Raw genomic sequence first — 24,684 nt, forward strand, 5'->3', positions numbered from 1 at the left:
GAGAAAGTGGAGAGAAGAGTCAGAAGTGGACCAAGTTAATTTAAGGGCTGGGTGGAAGTTGAAGGCAAAGTTGATGAAATTGACAAACTCAGCATGGGTGCATGAAGCAGCACCAATGCAATTGTCAATGTAGTGGAGGAAGAGATGGGGAGTATTACCAGAGAAGATTGGAACATTAACTGTTCTACATAGCCAACAGAAAAGCATGCATAGCTGAAGCCCATGTGGATGCCCTTGGGTACCCCTTGAGATTGGAGAAAGTGGGAAGAGCCAAAGGAGATATTGATGAGGGTGAGGACCAGTTCTACCCAATGGAGGAGGGTGGTGGTGGAAGGGAAACTGGCTGGATATTTTGTTGAGAAAGAAGTTAAAAGTTCAAAGTAGATTTATTATCAAAGCACATATATGTCATCATACATTTTCTTGCAGGCATAATCAATAAATCCATAACAGAATCAATGAAAATCCACACCAACAGAGCGTTCAACCAGCGTGCAAAAGACAATAAAATGTGCAAATACAAAAAAGGAAAAATAATAATAAATAAATAACTAGATAAATAAACAATAAATGTTGAGAGCATGTGATGAAGAGTTCTTGAAAGCGAGTTCATAGTTTGTGGGAACAGTTCAATCATGGGGCAAGTGAAGTTGAGTGAAGTTATCCCCTTTGGTTCAAGAGCACGATAGTTGAGGGGTAATAACTTTTCCTGAACCTGGTGGTGTGACTCCTGAGGCTTCTGTACCTTCTTCCCGATGGCAGCATTGAGAAAGGAGCATGCGCTGGGTGGTGGGGGTCCCTAATGATGGATGCTGCTTTTCTGCGACAACGCTCTGTGTCGATATGCTCAATGGTGGGGAAAGCTTTACTCATGATGGACTGTGCATATCCACTACTTTCTGTAGGATTTCCTATTCAAGGACATTGGTGTTACCACGCCAGGTTGTGATGCAGCCAGTCAATATATTCTCCACCACACATCTATTGCAGTTCGTCAAAGTTTTAGATGTCATGCCCAATCTCTGCAAACTCCTAAGGAAGTAGAGGTGTTGCAGTACTTCCTTTGTAATTACATTTACATACTGGGCCTGGACAGGTCCTCTGAAATTATAACATTGAGGAATTTAAAGTTGCTGACCCTCTCCACCTTTGATCCCCCAATGAGAACTGGCTCATGGACTTCCATTTTTTTGCTCCTGAAATCAATAATCAGCTCCTTGGTCTAGCTGATCTTGAGTAAAAGTTTGTTGTTGCAGCATCAATGGAGAGCTTTAAGGCGTTCCTTTCCAGACTCTTATACAGCTGCAACATTACCTCATGGTTTTGAATCCGCTGACTAATGAAGCCAACATACCATATCCTTATGAACCACCTTATCAATTTGTAGACAGCAAAATCTGAATTGCCCTATTAAGAACATCTCTACACTGTAAAACATAAGATGTCATTGGAAATTTTAATGAAGTAAAAGGTTGCGGCTATCCTACAACTAGAACAGTAAGAAAAAAATATGCAGCACAATGGTAAACGAATGGTGTCTGTTTAAAATGTTTAAAGTGGTATAGTGTAAAGCAGAACAGGTGGTTAGTACTGGGTAAGGGGCATGGTAGTGTGGAGGTAGCAGGAGATAATGAGAGGGGGATGTAATGACCCCCTCACCCAGGTTTGCAAGGTCCAGGTTCAGAGTCCGGAGTTCAAGGCCCATGACTATTGAGTCCTGGGGTCAATACCAAAATCTGATGCCTGATGGTCAAAGACTGAAGTTGGTCAGTTTAGAAATCAAGGCTCAATGGTCGAAGCCCCTTGGTCAGCATGTCTGGAAGTTGTAGGGCTGATGTCTGCGAATCTGATAATCTGGGATAGGGACTGGAGGTTAGAGGCCAGAAGGCTGCCTGTCTGTGTGAATGAATTGGTGGGTGGGAGGGAGGGAGGAAAGGGGCTTGTTTTGCTCTTCATGTTTTGTTGCAGTTGCAGTTGTTTCTATTTGTGTTGTTCTGCTAAACATTGTGGACATGCTATGTTGGCACCTGTATGCGCGACAACACTTGTGGACTCCCCCCAGCACATCCTTAGGTTGTGTTGGTTGTTAACACAAATAATGCATTTCACTGTATGCATTCAATGTAAATGTGATAAATATATGAATCGGAATCTGAGCTGCTAAATATGACTGCATGCACCTTCAATTCCCATCACAATTATCCGTCTAGTCAAGCAGCAATTAATATCCTCCCATTTTCAATGTTTTTAAACTAATATTCAAAGATAATTTAAAAATATGCAATTCTTTTCATGCTCATCGACTTTTTCCTCCTGGGTTGCTGGCAACAGTGCTTTGCAATTTAATCTTGCAGAATCCTGGAAGGATGCCAGTCCCAGAGATAGATGATGGATTAACAAGATCAGACAAAAGGTGTCAGGGCACAACAGCAACTTGGACCGGCTGAGGCTTTCTCTATTCTAGTGTAACTGATGCCTATACACTAGCTGTCCAAGCTGACACATGCAGCTCGAGAGCTGACAATCTCTGCTTCGAGGCTCAAGTGTAATCATGTTTAAAATTTCCATAATAAAAACAATAAATGCTGGAAAGTCTCAGAAGGTCAGACATCATCTGTGGAAGGAGAAACTTAATGTCTTAGAACAGAGAACATAGAACATTACAGTCTGTCCTTCAGCCCACAATGTTGTGCTGACCTTTTAACCTATTCTAAGATCAATCCAACCCTTTCTTCATCTATGTGCCTACCTAAGAGTCTTTTAAATGTCCCTAATGTATCAGCCTCTACCACCATCCCTGGCAGTGCATTCCACACACCCACCACTCTGTGTAAAAAAAAAAATCACTGACATCCCTTTATGCTTTCCCCCAATCACCTTAAAATTATGCCTCCTTGTGTTAGCCATTTCTGCTCTGGTTAAAAAACTCTAGCTGTCCACTCCATCTATGCCTCTTAACATTTCCAACACTTCTATCAAGTCACCTCTCATCCTCTCAAATGGTGTTTCTGGATTTCACTCTGGCATTTAATACTTTTGTTCCACAGACCTTGGTGAGCAAACTCCTACTCTTTGGTCTAAATCAGGGTTCCCCAATTAGTTTTCTACAAGGGCCAAATTATGTCAAGCATGCCAAGCCAAGGGCCAAAATGTCCAGGGTTTTGTTTTAATTGCGCCAGTAAGTTGTTTTATGGGCAGATGTTATTATTATTATTATTATTATTAGTTGTATTAGTAGTAGTAGAAGTAGTAGTGGTGGTGGTAGTAGTAATAATTTAGGCCTGGGAATCTCAAAGTCTGTTTGTGGGTCACACAAGAAAAAAAATGCACTCTTGAAACAAAATACGTCCAAAACCAACCATTTAATTATGACTCATCTGGGACTACACACGCACACACCATATTAAGCATGTCGGTTTTCCTGGTTGACTTTGCGCTTTTTTGTGCAGGCCATGATGTTCTTGGTTTAGGGTCCGTGAATTACTGCTGGTAACAATTCGCTTAGATGACAGGCTGGTAAACTGGTGCGTGCTGCTGTCTAGTCGAGGACTGTAGAGAGCGTGCAGTAGGTCGTGCGCTCTATGGGGGCATAGGTCAAGTGTACGGTGTGGGATGAGGTTAAAATAAATTAGAGCAGCACACGCTTTATTTACATGTTATGACAGGTGCGTTCACGTAAGTGCCAATGAGTCAGCGCGGTCCAGACATTTGGTTCTCGCGGTCCGGACCTGACCCACGGTCTGCCTATTGAGGTTGTCTGGTCTAAATAAACCACTGTACAATTAGGTTTTGGTCTTTCTAACCAACAGACCTCAGATAGTCAGGATACACAACCTCTTCTCTCTCCCCATCATCCTCAACACAGGTGTCTCCCAGAGCTGTGTCCTGGTCCACTATTGTATACTCCGCTCACATGTGACTGCATGACCAAACACCCAAGTAATCACATTCTCAAGTTCTCCAATGACACGACAGTGATGGGACTCATCACCAACAACAATGAGATGGCCTACAGAGAGGAGGAGGAAGCGCTCAAGGCCAGGTACCAGACAAATAAACTCCTCCTCAATGTCAGTAAGACAAAGGAGATGGTTATTGACTTCAGGAGAATTTGCACTACCTATCATCCTCTTTACATCAACAACACAGCAATGGAAACTGAGAGCAGTTTCAAACTCCTGGGAGTGCACATCTTGCACAATCTCTGATGGACTCAGAACACATACTACACAACCAGAAAAGCTCACCTACGTTTCTATTTTTGAGGAAGCTGAAGAGAGCAGGATTATGTACATTATACTCATGCCCTTCTACAGATGTGCAGTAGAGGACATCCTAACATGCTGCATCACTTCATATTATGAAAACTGCCCAATGCATCACCGGCACCTGCCTACCTGACATTAAGGAATTATATACAGAAATGTGCTGGAAAGGGGCCAGTATCATCATGAAGGATCCCACACACCCTGCTCATGGACTATTTGTCCCACTCCCATCAGAGTGGAGGCTCCATAGCATCTATGCCAGGACCAACAGACTCAAACAGTTACCTTCCCAAAGAAGTAAGGCTTATCAACAACTCCAACCACTAACCTACCACTCCAGACCCCCTACCACACTACTTTTATCATTTCTCATCAGAATCAACTTGTGTACACATACTTCGGTTCCTAGTGTCACTTTATGGATCTAAAATCACTCCCTATATATATAAGCTAACATGTATTTATACAAGACTATAAGATATAGGAGCAGAATTAGACCATTTGGCCTACCAAGTCTGCTCTGCTATTCCATCATGGCTGATTTATTATCCCTTTCAACCCCATTTTCCTGCCTTCTCCCTGTAACCTTTGACACCCTCAAGTACCTATCAACCTCCTCTTTAAATATATTCTATCACTTGGCCTCCACAGCTGTCCATAGCAAGGAATTCCACAGAATCTCCACCCTCTTGCTAAAGAAATTCCTCCTCAACTCTGTTCTAAATGGACATTCCTCCACTCTCAGGCTGGGTCCTTTGGTCCTAGACTCACTCACTACTATCCTCCCCACATCCACTCTATCTAAGCTTTTCAATATTCGATAGGTTTCAGTGAGGTCCCCTCTCATTTTCCAGTGAGTTCAGGCCCAGAGCCATCAAACGCTCCTCAAACATTAAACCTTTCATTCCCAGAAACATACTCATGAATCTCCTCTAGACCCTCTCCAATGTCAGCATATCTTTGCTTAGATAAGGTGTCCAAAACTGTTTACAAAATTCCAAATACGGTCTGACCAACATCTCATAGAGCCTTAGCATTACATCTTTGTTCTTATATTCTAGTCCTCTTGAAATGAATGCTAATATTACATTTGCCTTCCTTAGCATTGACTTAACTTGCAAGTTATCCTTTAGGGACTCCCAAGATCCTTTGCACCGTTGAATTTTGAATTGTCTTCCCATTTAGAAAATAGTCTTTATTCCTGCTACCAAAGTGCATGACCATACACTTCCCAACACTATATTCCATCTTTGCCCACTCTCCCACAATGTCTTAAGTCCTTCAGCAGACTCCCTGCTTCCTCACACTACCTGCCCCTCCATTTAGCTTTGTGTCATCTGCAAACCTGGCCACAAAGCCATCAATCCTGCCACACAAATCACTGATATATAATGTGAAAAAAAAACAGTCCCAATACCAACCCCTGTGGAACACCACTGGCAGCCAATCAAAATAGGCCCCATTTATTCTCACTCTCTACCTTCTATCCATTACAGGACACTTTTGTAATACCCTGGGCTCTTACCTTGTTAAGAAGCCTCATATGTGGTACCTTGTCAAAGTTCTTCTGAAAATCCAAATAAACAATATCCACTGACTCTCCTTTGTCTATCCTGCCTTTTATTTTCTCAAAGAATTCTTATAGAGTCATCAGGCAAGATTTCCCCTTAAGAAAATCATGCTGACTTTAACCTACTTTATCATGTGCCTCCAAGCATACCAAAACCTTATCCTTAATAATGGACTGCAACATTTTACCAACATTGAAATCAGGTCAACTGACCAATAATGTCCTTTCTTTTGTCCCCTCCCTTCTTAAGGAGTGGAATAAAATTTACAATTTTCCAGTCCTCTGGAACAAGGATCTAGTGATTCTTGAAACATCATTACTAATGCCTCTAAAATCTCTTTATCTACCTCTTTCAGAACCCTAGGGTGCAGCCCATCTGGTACAGGTGACTTGTTTACTTTCAGACTTTTTACCTTTCCAAGCACTTTATCTTTAGTAATAACAACTACACTCACTTCTACCCCCAACACTCTTAAGTTTATGGTATACTGCTAGTTATTCCACAGTGAAGACTGACACAAATTACATATTAATTTCTTTTGCCCTTTCTCTGACCCCTAATATTACCCCTCCAACATTATTTTCTGATGATCCAATATACAATCACTTCTCTCTTTATATAGCTGCTATAACTTTTGGCATCCTCTTTTAAATTATTGGGTAGCTTACCTTCATATTTCATCTTTTCTCTCCTTGACGGTTTTTTAGTTGCCTTCTGTTGGTTTTTAAAAGTTTCCCAATCCTCTAACTTCCCACTAATTTTTGCTATATTATATACCTTCTCTTTTGCTTTTATGCTGTCTTTGACTTCCCTTGTCAGCCAAAGTTGCCTCATCTTCCTTTTAGAATATTTCTTCATCTTTGGGATATATCTATCCTGTGCATTCCGAATTGCCCTCAGAAACACCAACCATCGCTGTTGTGTCATCATCCATGCTAGTGTCCCCCTCCAATCAACTCTGGCCAGCTCTTCTCTCTTGTCTTTGTAATTTCCCTTACTCCATTGTAATACTGATACCCCCTTTCCCTCTCAAATTGTAGCATGGATTCTATAATATTATAATCAGTCCCTCCCAATGGTTCCTCTACCTTTAACTCCCCAATCAAATCTGGTTGATTATCCACACCCAATCCAGAATTGCCTTTCCCTAGTAGGCGCAACAACAAGCTGCTCTAAAAAGCCATCTCATATGCATTTTATTTATTTCCTCTTTTGGGATCTAGCACCTACCCAATTTTGCCAATCTACCTGCATATTGAAATCCCTCATGACTATATTTACATGCTTTTTCTATCTTCTATCTTCTGTTGTAATTTATATCCCATATGCTGGCTACTGTTCAGAGGAGTGTATATAAGTCAAATCAGGATCTTTTTACTCTTGCAGTTTCTTAATTCTACCCACTAGGTTTCTACATCTTCCTGTCTATTGAATCTCAGAGTTGTATACGGTCACATATATGTATTTTGATAATAATTTTGAACTTTGAACTATGTCACCTCTTTTTATGGATTTGATTTCATATTTTAACAACAGGGCCACCCAATGCTCTCTGCTTACCTGCTTGTCCTTTTGATACAAGGTATATCCTTGGATGTCAAGCTCTAACCAATGCTCTTCTTTCAGCCATGACTGAGTGATGCCCACAACGCCATTCATATCTGCAATCTCTAACTGTGCGACAATATTTTATTGTATTTTTATTATTGTGCTTTTATTGCATATTTTTGTGCTGCATTAGATCTGGAGTAATAATTATTTTGATCTCCTTTACACTTGTGTACTGGAAATGACAGTAAGTAATCTTGAATCTTCACTCCAAAGAGAAAAACCGTTGTTCATTCAACAATCATGCTCACTAATCCAGGCACTACAGACACTAAACTGTAAGGAGGTGACCAAAACTGAAAACAATATTGCAAATGGGGTCTAACCAGGGTCTTACAGAGGTACATTACCTCACAGCTCTTGAACTCAATCCTCCAACTAATGAAAGCCTTCTTAACAAGAGGGATCTATGGATTATGAACCCCAAGATCCCGCTGTTCTTCTGCAGGAGTTTATGTGTGTACACTGAGTTTTATGTGTGAATCATTTAATAGATCTGTTAACAATCTGAGAAGGTGAAGCATTAGAATAAACTTGTAAATTATTAATAAGAACCTCTTTAACTAACTAAAAAAAGGAAAAAAATTCCAGAAGGCATTCAGTAAGGTGCTACATAAAAGGATGCTGTATACTAATCTGGCATGGCAGCGTAGTGGTTAGTGTAACACTTTACAGCACCAGCGACCCAGGTTCAATTCCACTGCGGTCTGTAAGCAGAGTTAGTACGTTCTTCCCAGGACCTCATGGGTTTCCTCTGGGTGCTCCTGTTTCTTCCCACATTCCAAAGATGTTAGTAGTTTAATTGTTCACATGGGTAAAAATGGGTGGTGCGGGTTGTTGAACTGGAAGGGCCTATTACCATGCAGTATCTCTAAATAAAAAAATAAAACCATCATGGACATAGGGTCAAAGCAAACAAGCCCATAAAATTCTCTCAACCACAGCCCCTTCTATTGTTTTCTGAAATGTTGGCTACCCTTCTACAAGATCTAATGTCCCAATGAAGGGTCTCAGCCCAAAATGTCGACTGCTAATTCCCCTCCATAGCTGATTTGCTGAGTTCCTAAAGCATTTATGTGTGTTGTTCAAGATGTTCAGCACTTGTGTTTACCCTTTTACAAATACCATCCCCCCGAGCCAAACAGCATGCTAACTTTGAAACTAGTAGCTGAATCTTCATTACTGTGGGGTTAAACCACTATACTTGTTACAGGTCGAGTCTGTGGTAAAGAAGGCAAATTTCAAGGGGAATAGAATATAAAAGCAATGAGATAATGCTGAGCCTTTAAAAAGACACTAGTCAGGCTGTACGGAGTATTGTCAACAGTTTTGGGCCCCATATCTCAAAAAGGATGTGTTGTCATTGGTGAGAGTTCAGAGGAGGTCCACGAGGATGATTCCAGGAATGAAAGGGTTAACATATGAGGTGCATTTGGCAGTTTTGGGCCTGTACTCACTGGAATTTAAAAGGATGTGGCGGTGGTGGGGGGGTTCTCTTTGAAACTTACTGAGTGTTTGAAAGACATGTGGAGAGGATGTTTCCTATGGTGGGGGTATCCAGAACTAGAGGGTACAGTCTCAAAATTGAGGGGTGACACTTTAGAACAGAAGTAAAGAGGAATTTTTTTAGCCAGAGAGTAATGAATCTGTGGAATGCTCTGCCACAGACTGCAGTGGAGGCCAAGTCCATGGGTATATTTAAGGTGAAAGTTGATCGTTTCCTGATTGGTCGGGGCATCAACGGACATGGAGAGAAGGCAAGGTTTGGGGTTGAGTGGGATCCAGTATCAGCCAGTGGAGCAGACTCGATGGGCTGAATGGGCTAATTCTGCTCCTATGTCTTACAGTTTTATGGTAACCCACATACCAGAGGAAACACATATACCAAATATCAGCTGCAGTCTCCCCCATCTTTTCGGAGGGTTAAACAGTAACTACTGGCCCTACCAACAATGCCCACATCCAAAAACATCAAAGCTATTCAAAGCTCGGATGTTCGTCTTGTTGTGTGAGGAGAAGAGACTGGAGAAAAAGAAGTAGAGCCTTATATTTCTATTTGTGCATCTGCTATTTGCAGAATGATTTGCATTGTTACATGTAAACAAGTGCTTGTCACAGCAAGTTAAAAATGATAGCAGATCCAACCTTGATTTCAAAATACATCTCAGAACTCCCACAAAGCATTCCAATGGAAACAACAGCAAATGAAAATCAGAAAAGATGCTGGAAATCTGAAATCGTAAACAGAAAATGCTGGAAATACTCCACAGGTCAGATAGTATCTGTGGAGAGAGAAATAGGGTTAACACTTCAGGAAACACGAAAGGCAAGAAGAAACAAGAACTCTTGCTTCTTCCTCCACAGATACCATCTGACCTGTGGAATATTTCCATCATTTTCTCTTCATGTTGCATTGGAAACAACATTTGCCTTTCTCCCTAGTCCTGCAGAACTGCTCCTTATCCTCCTGACCTTTACTTCTCGCTACCTTGGTAAAATAGCCAGCATAATCAAATATCTTGGAACATCCTCTCTTTTCCCCATCCCATCCCATTCTCCACTGCTAGAATTCTTTGAAGAAATAATAAGCAGGATAGACAAAGGAGAATCGGTGGATGTTGTGTACCTGGATTTTCAGAAGGTCTTTGACATGAAACCACTTAACAAGTCCTCTTCTCTCCCTTTCCTTTCTGAGCCACAGAACCAGAGACCTTCTTGCTGCGGTTTCTCCCTGGTAGGTCATCCTCCTCCACCCCGCCACAACAGTATCCAAAACAGTATACTTATTATTGATGGGAATGACCACAGGGGTGCTCTGCACTGGCTGCCTATTCCTTTTTCCTCTCCCAGCAATCACCCAGGGACCTGCCTCCTGCATCTTAGGAGTGGCTACCGCCCTGTAATTCCTCTATTTCACCTCCTCATTCTCCTATATGAGCTGAAGGACATCGAGCTGCAGCTCCAGTTCTTTAACATGGTCTCTAAGAGCTGCAGCTCAGTGGACTTTGTACAGATAGTTATCAGGAGACTGGAGATCTCCCAGAGTTCCCACATCTCACACTAAGAGCATACCATTAACACTAGATCCACTCTCAGTGCACTAGAGGTGTACTAATAGACAAAGAAAGAAGAAAAACATCCTAGAAACATACTTACAACCTCTGCCTGTGCTTGCAGTGTTATATGACTCTAACATAGAAGAGTACAGTACAAGAACAGGCCCTTCAGCCCACAATCTCTGTGCTAAACATGATGCCAAATTAAACTAAATCATTTTTGCCAGAGTCCAGATTCATCACAGTAGAACACCTACATAAACCAGTCCTGTTTATTAATTCCTGAGTCTGACATAAACAATGACTGGTCAAAACCTGGAAAAAAAATTCTTATCCCTGAAGGCATGACTGGTGTATGCGTGCAGTGTGACTGAAATGAAATAGTTATTTAATGATGTTCGTTACCATGAAGGTGGCCGTGTCCTTGGGACTGTTGTGGAAGCGATGGAGAGTGATTTATCATACCTGCTATTGACATCTGTAATCTGAGGGCTTCCTAGCAATGATATCAGGCAGCCAGCACTCTATGTACAAAACATGAAGCGTTTTAGCATTATATGAGGGTAACTGTCTGTCTCTTGCCCACCCACCCAACCAACCATACACATACAAATGCCTTAAACCTCAGACAAGCCATCTTCTGGGCCTCCAGTGGACTTGGACTTGCAGGCTCTGGACCTTCAACTACCCCTGTGACCATCTCCCACCTTATGACCTTGACCATGGAGAGCATTCTAACTAGTTATATCACCTTCTGCTATGGAGGGATCTTTGCACCAGATTGGAAAAAGCTGCAGAGCGGTTTAAACTCAGTCAGCTCCAGCATGGGCACTAGCCAACCGAGCATTGAGAACACCTTCGGAAGACGATGCCTCAAGAAGGTGGCATCCATCATTACAGAACCCCATCTCCCAGGACATGCTCTCTACTTATTACTACCATCAGAGAGGAGGTTACAGAAGCCTGTTTGTGTGGTACATGTGACAATAATAAGCCACATCAGGTACTAATTGTATGCATTCACAAACGAGGACTCACTAACAATGATGCCAGAGAATCAGCATTTATGTACAGAACATGAGGTGTTAAGGTATTTTATGAAGGTGACTGTCTGCTGAGTGACACAGAGGACAACAATTTCTCACTTGATTACTGGTGCTGATATCCTTTGTGTGAAGCGACTGCATGTGTAAAGAGCTTCTGAGTTCTATCATTTGAATCAGGATTCCTTATTTCATGACTCATGGTTGCACATTATGGTCTTGGTAAAGAAAGGACACACAACTTTTCCCTTGTATTTTCTTTGAGATTCAGATTCAGTTTCACTTATTGATCAAACGTACATTGAAACATAAAGTGAAATGCATCATTTGCATTATCAACCAACCCGACCTAAGAATGTGCTGAGGGCAGCCAACAAGTGTCGCCAAAGATTCTGGCACCAAAATAGCATGCCCACAGTGTTCAGAGGAATAATGCAACACAACAGCAGGAACAAAGCAGCAAAAACAAATCCCTTTCCTCCCTCCCACCACCCATTCACACATACAGTCTACCAACCCCAGTTCAGACCTGCAGACCTCCAGCCTCCAGTGGACCCGCAGACAGTGGGCCTCCAAATTTCCCAGTGGACTATTACACTCGTATATCTGATGTTTCAGTCATCAGTCTTCAACTTCCAATCGACCTTCAAGCTTCAGACTTCGGTGTCGACCCCAGGACTAGCCAATGACGGGTTACCAAGCTCCAGGCCTCAAACTCCGGACTCACCTAGAAGGTCACCAGCCCTGCCCACATGGATATCCAGTTCCAGGACTTGCTGACATGGGGGTCTTACTGGCATGGGAGGGGTGGGGGTCCACCAGCCGTCATCCTCACTGACCTCGTCCTCTGCACTTGCCAGTCCGACATCCACAGATGCCCTTCATCACATATCCACGTCACTGGCCTTCGAGCATGGAGAGTGGAGCAAAGACTTTGACTCCAGATGCCCTTCATCACATATCCACGTCACTGGCCTTCGAGCATGGAGAGTGGAGCAAAGACTTTGACTCCAGATGCCCTTCATCACATGTCCGCACTGCTGGCCTTTCACCACAGGCCTAGAGTGCAGCCTGACCTGTAAATCTTTCTCATCCTTGACCCTCAATATTTCCCTGTCCTTGCATCCTAAGCTTACCCCTACCTCTTCTCTCTGTCCCCAAACCCATCAATATGAACTTAAAAGTGACTAAGTCTGAGCCATGATCGTGTAGAAACCTCAGCTCGGTGCCCTCTTGACCTGAAGTTCCCATCTCAAGACAGATCCCCAGTATCTACAGTTCTTCTTCCCCCAGTGGCTAATATCCTTTTGTGAATGTATATAATTGGTAAATTGGTTTCTTATTTTCACATGTAATATTATTGTTATATTACTAAAATAACATGTATTATTGTCACAGGTTCCAGAGGACTGGAAAATTGCAAATGTCACCCCACTCTTCAAGAAGGAGAGTAGTAGAAAGGAAATTGTAGGCCAGCTAGTCTGACCTCAGAGGTTGGGAAGATATTGGAGTCCATTGTTAAGGATGTGGTTTGGGGGTATTTGGAGGCACATGATAAAATAGACCAAAGACAGCATGGTTTCCTTAAGGGAAAATTTTGCCTGACAAATCTGCTGGAATTCTTTGAAGAAATAACAGGCAGGATAGACAAAGGAGAATTGGTGGATGTTATATACTTGGACTTTCAGAAGGCCTTTGACAAGGTGCCGCACATAGAACTGCTTAACAAGATAAGTTCCCATTGTATTATAGGAAAGATACTAGTGCAGATCGAGCATTGGCTGACTGGCAGGAGGCAAAGGGTAGGAATAAAGGGAGTCTTTTCTGGTTGGCTTCTATTGACTAGTGAAGTTCAGCAGTGGTTGGTATTGGGACACTTCTTTGACATGGATGACAGAATTGATGATTTTCTGGTCAAGTTTGTGGAAGATATAGATAGGTAGAGGTGGAGGTAGTGTTGAGGAAGCAGGGAGAGGTAGAAGCTCTGGCAAAAAAAAAGCATATCCTTGCCCGTATAGACATTGCAAAGCATTGCTTACAAGATACTGTAAAGATATGGAAAAAGGTCTTGTGGTTGGTTGAGACTAAAGTGGAACTCTTTGACCTCAACACTAAGTGGTATGTGTAGCGTAAATCTAATACTGCACATCATCCAGGTAACACCATCCCTAAAGTATGGTGGATGTAAAGTATCATGTCATGGGGGATGCTTTTCAGCAGCAGGAAGTGGAAACCTGTAGATGAATGCTGCTAAGTACAGAAGAGCCTGGATAAAAACCTGGTAGCCTCTCTCAGAGAGCTTAATCAAAGGAGGAAGTTCGCCTTTCAACAGGACGACCCAAAGCACACAGACAGCGCAACCACGGAGATGCTTCAAGTGAAGAAAATGATGTCCATCAGTGGCTCAGTCAGAGTTCTGAACTTAGCCTGACTGATCTTCTCTGGCATAACCTAAAATTTACTGTCCGCCACCACTCCCCAACTAACCTGGCACAGCTTGAGCAATTTTGCAAGAAGGAACGGGCAAATCTTGCTCCATCACATTTGCCAAAGCTAATAGAGACTTATCCAAAAAGATTACCACCTGTAATAGCTGAATGAGGAGTTTCAACTAAGTACCGACCAAAGGGGGATGAACACTTTTGAACTGCTGACATTTCAGTTTTTGAACTTTTAGTTTTTCATGTTTTACAATTTTCCCTGCTTTTTGGGCTCTATTGTGGAATATGTAATACACAAATAAAAATTCTCAGTTAAATTGATCAAAATTCCTAGTTGAAATACTCAGTTTTGTAGACAAGGGCTTGGGACTGAATACTTTTTCCAAGGCCCTGTATATCCCTCATAATCTTGTATACCTATATTATGCTCTATAATGATCAACATTCTCAAGTGAACTCTTCTTGAAAGCATGCAGAAGTTGAAGAAGATTGGGGTGAAATGTGACATTATCACACCTCTCACAATGCAAACCCATTCAAAATGTTCTTCTGCTTGGGTACCAATGGGAATGCAGTCACTTTGGTAATATAAGCAAAGATTGCCAGTCACCAGTGGATCTCATCCTGACACATCTGTGATGTTGGCAGAGTGAGGAGAAAATAGGAATGCCAGCTATAATGTGATTTCAGAGTTATTTACCAGAACAGTTCCAGCTGAACTGACAGAAGGTGAGGCAGAAGCAGATTCAATGGTAACTTTCAAAGTGTAAATGATTATTTCCTCAAAAAAGAAACATCTGCAGAGTTGTGGGAAAAGAGAAAGAAGGTGGAAAACTTCTTAGTAGTTCTGTATGGGCTAGCACAAGGACAGTGGGCTGAATGGTTTTCAAGTGGTGCCATAAAGAGCAGTGAAGTTTGTAAGATTACTTGGCTTATTAACATGGTAGCCCCTTAAAACACATAATCTTTAAAATACCCAATCTTTGCACCTAAAATGCTTATAAAATTTCCCCTTTGCTGCAGGGGTTGTTAGGTCCACTTCCATTACTGGCATCCAACCTGAAAAATGAAGCTTCACTTAAGTAAAAAGTCTCAGCAATTGGGACCTAGGTTATAGCTGTGTCTGTGCAATCCAAATCAACACAGTATGAAAACATGAGGGAGAGAGGAACAGACGGATAAGGTGGCGAGAGGAGGCTTGTGTCAAGTGTAAACAGTCAGATTGAAAAGCCTGTGCTGTTATTTTCAGGATAATTCATTAAGTAATTCTTGAGTGGCATACATCAAGATCTCTCCACTTTCAAAGGAATTTTAAAACAAAAAAAGAATTTTAAATGCATCAAAATCAGTGCAAACGTTACTTTAAGTTCTGAGCCCATCTGTTTAACTTCAGTGATGCTATTTCATGGCTTATGTTGTTTAATTGTCAGTATGGACCTGTTTGCCTCCTGTTACCTCATGCCAATACACCAACTGCAGAGGAAACACAAGAGTATGTTGGAGTGAACTGACAGATTAGCGACTTGCTCATGTGTGGTTCATTCAGATGGAAGACAGAAGACTGTTTTTACCTGTCTCAGGATCGCTGAAATCAGGCAGAGTGATGGTGTTCAGGTTTCGTCTGTCTGCTATGACTCTGTCTAGAAGGCTGCTCCCTCTCCCGGAGTCACTGCAACACATTTCAAAATTACAAAATATAGATTTAGTGGAATTGTTGTATTATTGTCACGCACCGAGATACAGTGAATAACTGTCTGTGCGATCCAGGTGAATAATTCCAGACATAAGGACGCAGATAGTAAAATTAAAACAACACAGAATATAGTGTTGCAGTTACAGGGAAAGTGATGTGCAGTTAGACAAATAAAGTTCAAGGGCCATAATATGGTAAATTAGAAGACCAAGAATTCAATTTTAGCAGTCAAGACTTTGACAACAGCGAGATAGAAACTGACCTTGAGTCTTAGTGCATAATGGTTAGAAGATACAAAAGCCTGAAAGCCATACCACCAGATTCAAGGACAGCTTCTATCCCACTGATATCAGATGCTTAAACAGACCTCTTGAAAAATAAGGTGGATTTAACCTCACAATCTACCTTGTTATGAACTTGCACTGCACTTTCTTTGCAGCTTTTACACTTTATTCTGCATTGTCACTGTTTTACATTGTTCTACCTCAATGCACTGTGAAATTATTTGACTGTATAAACAGTAGGCAAGACAAGCTTTTCACATGTGACAATAATAAACTATTTCCTACGCTTTAACCTGACAGTATATGCTTTATGGAAAAGAATCAAGATAAAGTAGGAGCAACATATTTAAATTAGGATAAGGATAGCATTACCATTTTGAGGTTGGATTTAGAAATGGACTGGAAACAGCTGCTTTGATAAGAAATGATTCTTGGAGCAATGGCAGGGGAATCGTTCTGAACTTAAAGAAGGGTAACTTTGAAGGTATGAGACGTGAATTAGCTAAGATAGACTGGCAAATGATACTTTTCATGGACATAAATAATCTTCCGGAAATAGTAAGGGACCGAGGGTCTGGTGAGATGGAGGAACTGAGGGAAATACATGTTAGTAGGGAAGTGATGTTAGGTAAATTGAAGGGATTAAAGGTAGATAAATCCCCAGGGCCAGATGGTCTGCATCCCAGAGTGCTTAAGGAAGTAGCCCAAGAAATAGTGGATGCATTAGTGATAATTTTTCAAAACTCCTTAGATTCTGGATTAGCTCCTGAGGATTGGAGGGTGGCTAATGTAACCCCACTTTTTAAAAAAGGAGGGAGAGAAAAACCGGGGAATTATAGACCGGTGAGTCTGACATCGGTGGTGGGGAAAATGCTAGAGTCGGTTATCAAAGATGTGATAACAGCACATTTGGAAAAAGGTGAAATCATTGGACAAAGTCTGCATGGATTTGTGAAAGGAAAATCATGTCGGACGAATCTTATAGAATTTTTTGAAGATGTAACTAGTAGAGTGGATAGGGGAGAGTCAGTGGATGTGGTATATTTAGATTTTCAAAAGGTTTTCGACAAGGTCCCACACAGGAGATTAGTGTGCAAACTTAAAGCACATGGTATTGGGGGTATGGTATTGATGTGGATAGAGAATTGGTTGGCAGACAGGAAGTAAAGAGTGGGAGTAAACGGGACCTTTTCAGAATGGCAGGCAGTGACTAGTGGGGTACCGCAAGGCTCAGTGCTGGGACCCCAGTTGTTTACAATATATATTAATGATTTAGACGAGGGAATTAAATGCAGCATCTCCAAGTTTGCAGATGACACGAAGCTGGGCGGCAGTGTTAGCTGTGAGGAGGATGCTAAGAGGATGCAGGGTGACTTGGATAGGTTAGGTGAGCGGGCAAATTCATGGCAGATGCAATTTAATGTGGATAAATGTGAGGCTATCCACTTAGGTTGCAAGAACAGGAAAACAGATTATTATCTGAACGGTGGCCCATTAGGAAAAGGGGAGGTGCAACGAGACCTGGGTGTCATTGTACACCAGTCATTGAAGGTGGGCATGCAGGTACAGCAGGTGGTGAAAAAGGCAAATGGTATGTTGGCATTCATAGCAAAAGGATTTGAGTACAGGAGCAGGGAGGTTCTACTGCAGTTGTACAAGGCCTTGGTGAGACCGCACCTAGAGTATTGTGTGCAGTTTTGGTCCCCTAATCTGAGGAAAGACACTCTTGCCATAGAGGGAGTACAGAGAAGGTTCACCAGATTGATTCCTGGGATGGCAGGATTTTCATATGAAGAAAGACTGGATCGATTAGGCTTATACTCACTGGAATTTAGAAGATTGAGGGGGGATCTTATTGAAACGTATAAAATTCTAAAGGGATTGGACAGGCTAGATGCAGGAAGATTGTTTCTGATGTTGGGGAAGTCCAGAACGAGGGGTCACAGTTTAAGGATAATGGGGAAGCCTTTTAGGACCGAGGTGAGGAAAAACTTCTTCACACAGAGAGTGGTAAATCTGTGGAATTCTCTGCCACAGGAAACAGTTGAGGCCGGTTCATTGGCTATATTTAAGAGGAAGTTGGATATGGCCCTTGTGGCTAAAGGGATCAGGGGGTATAGAGAGAAAGCAGGTACAGGGTTCTGAGTTGGATGATCAGCCATGATCATGCTGAATGGCGGTGCAGGCTCGAAGGGCCGAATGGCCTACTCCTGCACCTATTTTCTATGTTTCTATGAAACAAACATTCTCACAAAGAAGAAGGGTAGGACCACCACATCTAGAGCCTGCTAAGTGCATAGAGGGTTTAACAAGGCAATGAGAGTTTTAGTATAAAGCACAGGGGTGAAATTAAAGGGGAAATTAGGAATTAAGAAAATTTAAAAATGGCTTTTAAGTGCATAGAGTGCAAAATAAAATTTAAGGGAAGTGAAGAGTTTATATAGGACAAGACACGTGTAGATGTCTGGTGTGTGAATGAGGTTAATGTACGTTTTGTGGCTGTCTTTACAGTGAAGATGATGCTAGCACTCTAGTTAGATGAACCCTTGTGAGATACGACATTAAATAAACATCAGTAAAAAGTATGAAGAGGTACAGCATCTTTAAAAATGAATAAATCATAGGCCCCGATGAAATCCCTCCCAGAAAGGTAGAAGGTGGAGGTTTTAACTAGTTTTTCAGTTGTGCCAGAAGATTAGAATGTTGTTGTACTGAACATGGTGGGTATGCTGTGTTGGCACCAAAATGTGTGGCGACATTTGCCGGCAGCCCCCAGCACATCCTCAGTCAATGTTAGTTGTTAATGCAAACAATGCACTCTGTTTTGATGTACATGTCATAAATGAATCTGACTCTGAGTCCCTGCCAATGTCCCTACCAAATGATTGTAGTTTGTTAGTTTAACTAGTGCTGGGCAAATAATTGGAAATTGCTAATTGGTTTATTATTGTCACATGTACTGAGGTACAGTGAAAAACTTTGTTTTGCATGTCGTCCACACTGATGATTTCACTAGAAGTAGGGAACAAAGGAACAGATTGTAGAATAAAGTGTTACAATTACAGAGGAGGTGCAGTGCAGGTAAAATGGTTAAGGCACAAGACCAAGACGAGATAGATTCTGAGATTAAAAATCCATTTGATCACACTAGAGGTTGATTCAGTAGTCTTATAATAGGGTGTAGAATCTGTCTTTCACCCTGGTGCTCACGAACTGCTGGAGGAACTCAATGAGTTAGTCAGTATCTGTGAAGGGAAATGGACATTTGACACTTTGGCTTGAGAACCTTCAACTAGAGATGCCTGATTGCCTTCAGAGGTATTTTATTAGCTGTGGAATAAATAATGGTGAAAAATGAGGGTGATTGACCCTTTTCTTCAATTAGTACTACCAGGTGTACTTAACATGTACTTTATAGGCTGACATTGGTTTGAGGTGAGAGGTGAAAGATATAAAAAGTATTTGAAGTATTTCTTCATTCAGAGGGTGGTCCATATATAGAATGAGCTGCCAGAGAAAGTGGTTGAGGCAGGTACATTAACAACATTTAAGACAGTTGGACAGGTACATAGATAGGAAAGGTTCATAAGATAAGACATAGGAGCAGAATTAGGATATTTGGCTCATCAACTCTGTTCCATCCCTCTTAACCCTTTCTCCTGACTTCTCCCCGTAACCCTGAACACCCTTACAAATCAAAAACCCATCAACTTCTGTTTTCCACAGCTGTCTGTTGAAATGAATTCTGCAGATTCACCACCCTCTGGGTAAAGAAATTCTTCCTCACATGTATTCTAAGGAGATATCCTTCTATTTTGAGGCTGTGCCCTCTGGTTCCAGACTTTCCAACTATAGAGTTATAGAACAATACAAAAGCAGGCCCTTTGGCCCAACTAGTCCATGACAACCATAGCATCCTCAAGCAGTGTTCACAGAAATAAATTGCAAGAAGTGCTTTATTCATTTTAAAATTGTTGTTAGGTTAATGTCAGCCAAGAGACCAGTGTCAGAATGATTACAATGGAACAGATGGACTGGTGTGTCTGAATCTAATTACTAAATACACTGGAAAAGAGAAAGAGAGAGACACAGAGAGAGGGGGGGAGGGTTGGAGAGGGAGGACAGAGGGGATGGAGGGAGTAGGAGAGAGTGAGGAGGGAGAGGGAGAGAGAAGAGATGATGGGTGTAGGATGGGAGGAAGGGGGAGAGAGAGAAAGAGAGAGGGAGAGGAAGACAGGAGGAAAGAATGGGAGAGATGGAGAAGAATGGTGAGAGATGGGGAGGGAGCAGACAGAGAGAGACAGAAAGGGAGTAATGGAAGAGAGGAAAGGGGGTGAGGGAGGGGTGAAGGAGAGTGAGTGACAGAGAAAGATGGGGACAGAAGGAATGAATGGGGAGAGAGGGTGGTGAAACAAGGCAGGAAGAGGTGGGGAGAGAAGGGGAAGATTGGGGCAGACAGGGGAAGAGAGAGAAAGAGAGAGGGGAAGAGAGAAAGAGAGAGGGGAAGAGGGAAAGAGAGAGGGAAAAGGAAACAGCGAGTGGTGACAGAGGGAGAGATGAGAGAGGGAGAAAGAGAGAATGAGGAAGAGTACCAGAGAGAGATTGGAGGGGAGAGAGAGAGATTAAGGGAGAGAGGGTGAGGGAGGGAAGGAGAGGGAGAGAGGGAAAGAGAGTAAGTTAGAGGGAGAGGGGAAGACGGAGGGAGAGAGGGAGTGTATGAAAAAGAGAGGGTGAGAGGGGTGAGGTGGGAGAGAGGCTGAGAGACAGTGGAGAGATGGAGGAACAGAAGACATCTGTGTCTGTGGGAGAAAAGAACTACAGAAGTACATGGAGATATAACAGATGGTTGGAAGGCAAATTACTGAAGTGAGTCTTGGGGTTTACACATTATCAAACACAATTAAATTCTTTCTCGTTCACACAAGGCTCTGTAACAGATCTTAACCAGTCGCTGTTCTGTGTGTTATATATATAAAAGAGGAGTTTCAAGCAGTTGGTGATATTTCTTCAGAGCACATGCTGAACTCCTGTATTGGATAATGGAGTATGATCTCCCCTAGAGCCCCATCTCTCAGAGCTGGTGTTACTGTAATCAGCACCTCACTCTCTGATAGAACATGATAATGATGTTCAACAACTACAACATTTCCACATGAATTTTTGTTACTTAAACAGCTTTAATTAAAACACATAAGATTATTATTTCCAATTCAGGTTTATTTGTCAAATGCACATCGAAACATGCAGAAAACTCTGTCCTTTATGTTAACAACAAACACACCCAAAGATGTGATGGGGGCAGTCTGCAAGTGTTGCCATACATTCTGTTATCAGCATAACATATCCATCATGCTTGGCAGGACAACGCAGATCACAATAAAGAAAAACATACCAAGCGACAAAGCACAGCAAAACAAGACTGCCTCCTCCCTCCCACCAACCCATGCACAGTGCCCTATCTGTAGGATAGGCTGTCTTCAGTTTTCAACCCTCAGTCTCCTGCGGTCTCATGGATTTACAGACATATTTGTCAGTGTTTTAATGGCCCAATACTATCAATGTAAGTTTTTAGTGAAACTGAAGTAAAATATCTCAAGGTGCTTTATAGAGCGACAATGTGCCGAAGAAGTGCCTATTAAGGGCAGATGCTCTATAGCAGGGGTAGGCAACCTTAAGCACAAATGATTTTCTAGCATGTGTTATTCATTAATTTGAGGCAAAACATAACTAGATGTATTTAAGTGGATAATTTCCATATTTCAAGTTTTTTACGGCATTTATCTGGCCCATCGTCCACTCATTAATACGCGATCTGGCCCACAGAGGCAAAAAGGTTGCTGACCCCTGCTCTACAGTATCACAGATTAGATTGGCCGAAGGGCAGGTTTCTGTGCTAAGGTGCTCTATAGAACATTAAACACTACAGCACAGTACAGGTTTTTCAGCCCATGATGTGGTGCTGACCTTCTAATCTACTGTAAAGTCAACCTAACCCTTCCCTCTTACGTAGCTTTCCATTTTTTCTATTAACTATGCCCAAAGCTTTGGTTGAAGAACCAGGTTTTTTTAAAAAAAAGTGCCCATTCCATCTGAGTGAGAGCAGGAGTCTCCTTGTTGCAGGTCTGGAAATCTTTCTGACTGTTGATCCAGTTAACACCACTCACCGACTAAACCAAGCTGTCGTGACCATCTGTGGTAGGATCCACAATTACTCTAGACATACGGAGTAGAACTATTTCATTACCTTTCTGCCAAAGTCTATCACAATCGCAGTTCTCTCTATAAAATTTCATCTGCCTCATGCCTGCTCTGTCAGATTATTGATATACCCAATACAGTTATTGTGATTCAATCACTCGTCTTCCCCTGACCACCACCCCCTCCCTGAGCCCTTTTATATAACAGAATAGTACATTAGCAAGGAACTTATGACTGTAGGTTAGGAAGTTAAGAATGACTGACAAAAAAAGGCTTTGAATGGCAGAATTAAATAGATTATTGGTATTGGTTTATGAATGTCACCTGTTCTAAGATACAGTGAAAAGCTTGTCTTGCATCTTGTTTAAACAGATCAAATACACAGTCTATTGAGCTTGAATAAGGTAAAAGAGTTTAAAAGTTACCAAAAGAGTGCAAGATTATAACAAGGTAGATTCTGAGGCTAAGGATCCACTTTATTGTGCAAGATATATTTTCAAGTGCCTGATAAGTGGGATGGAAGGTGCTCTTGAGCTTGGTGGTACTTGCTTTCAGGTTTTTGTATCTTCTACCCAATGGGAGAAGAATGAGGGTGGGTGGGGTCTTTGATTATGCCGGTTGCTTTGCTGAGGCAGCGAGATGTATAGACAGGATCCACGGAGGTAAGGTTGGTTTGTGTACTGTACTGAGCTATGTCCACAACTCTCAGCAATTTCCTGCAGTTACATGCAGAGAAGTTGTCATACCAGGAAGTTATGCATCCAGACAGAATGGTGCATCGATAAAAACTGATCAGAGTTGACAGGGCATGCCAAATTTCTTTAGCTTTCTGAGGAAGTGGAGGAGTTGGTGAGCCTTGTTAGCCGTGACATTAATATTCACTTTCACCATGGTCCGGAAATTCAAACTGGTTGTCCAATACCAACAAGGAAATGTTTGGAGATATTTTGAATTTGAAGAACTTTCTGGCAGTGCGATCACTCAAATTGAGTAGATGGATTATGATGTGCTCCTAAGGGGTTGTCTATTGGTGGGTCCTCAGGTGTATGTAGAGGCCCATCTGGGATCCACAGATTCTAGTGCATTGTAGGGATGAGTAAGTGGTGAGTGTGGTACTGGCTGGGTCTTCTGGTTGTTCAGTCTCTTATCTTAGCTGCCTCTTGTTCTCTGTGGCACAGCGTACGTCGTTCTCCTGTAGCACAGCTTCCTCTCGAAAAGATTTCCTTGAGATGTATCTATTGAGTGCAGTGTCTTCCCAGTTTTTCAGATGTAATGTTGAACTTTTTCAGGTTGATTTTGTTACCATCTTTGAAACATTTCCTTTGCCTTTCTTCACTTGGGAGTAAAGGATCTGTTTGGGGAGACCTAAGTTAGGCACCCAGATGACAGGACGTATCCTTTGGAGTTGGTATTGCTTTATCATGGTGGAGATGCTGTTTCTTGTTGGCCTCCTCAAGTATGCTGATGTTAGTGTGTCTGTCATGCCAGGTGATCCTCAAAATCTTTCTTAAGAATCTTTGATGGTTTAGGATTCTTTTTGAAGAACTTTATAGGTTTTGGTTTTTCTTGAAGATCTTTATATTTAGTCATCACAGTTTTAGTCAACTATCTATCAGTGAATGCTGGGAAAGAGTTTAAACATGGTCTCTTATTTTTTTCTATAAAGATTATCACTGAGGGCTTCTCCGCATTGGCAGGAATGTTTCCAATGTACATTTTTACTTTAAATGCACAAATTTTAAAAATTATCTGCAAGCCACCGTTGCCATCTCTGCTCAGATCAAAACAGCAAGCCTACAGATTAGAAGCTGAGGCTTATTTCAGCCTAGCTCTCCACTGCAAAATGCATTCACCAGCCTGCAGCAGGAGTGTCTGACTTCTCTTGTGGGCTATTTTGGTTTGTACCAAACTGTAAGCTAAATCTTTGAATGATATCCTGTTCTCTCAAAGTTAAATACAGATTGTAGAGCTAATTCCTCTGCAATGTGGTTCTAACTGTAACTGGAGTTCTATCTCCATCATGTCTCATAATCATGTAGCATTGCAAAGCAACAATCTTCTTGTTATATAAGTAAGTGAAAATAAACTTGACTCTGATTCCAATGTGAATAGATAATAGACAATAGATGCAGGAGTAGGCCATTCGGCCCTTCAAGCCAGCACTGCCATTCATTGTGATCATGGCTGATCATCCACAATCAGTACCCCTTTCCTGCTTTCTCCCCCTATCCCTTGACTCTGCTATCTTTAAGAGCTCTATTTAACTCTTTCTTGAAAGCATCCAGAGAACTGGTCTCCACTGCCTTCTGAGGCAGAGCATTCCACAGATTCACAACTCTCTGGGTGAAAAAGTTTTTCCTCAACTCTGTTCTAAATGGCCTACCTCTTATTCTTAAACTGTGGCCTCTGGTTCTGGACTCCCCCAACATCGGGAACATGTTTCCTGCCTCTAGCGTGTCCAATCCGTTAATAAAAAGGGCAATGTGTTATCACTTGGGGTTATGGTTCAGATTCTCCTTGGG

The 24,684-nt window shown here is 41.9% G+C and overlaps 1 protein-coding gene across 1 annotated transcript in view; it reads right to left on the reverse strand.

Moving 5' to 3' along the window:
• ttc7b (tetratricopeptide repeat domain 7B) overlaps window positions 1-24,684 on the reverse strand; it is a 470,560-nt gene that overhangs the window by 146,030 nt on the left and 299,846 nt on the right. The window contains exon 17 of the mRNA XM_073039387.1: window positions 15,559-15,656. Coding sequence (XP_072895488.1) covers window positions 15,559-15,656 — 98 coding nt within the window. The remainder of the gene's footprint in view (window positions 1-15,558; window positions 15,657-24,684) is intronic.

This window comes from Hemitrygon akajei, chromosome 3 (genome assembly GCF_048418815.1).
Source record: "Hemitrygon akajei chromosome 3, sHemAka1.3, whole genome shotgun sequence".
Lineage (NCBI taxonomy): Eukaryota > Metazoa > Chordata > Chondrichthyes > Myliobatiformes > Dasyatidae > Hemitrygon > Hemitrygon akajei.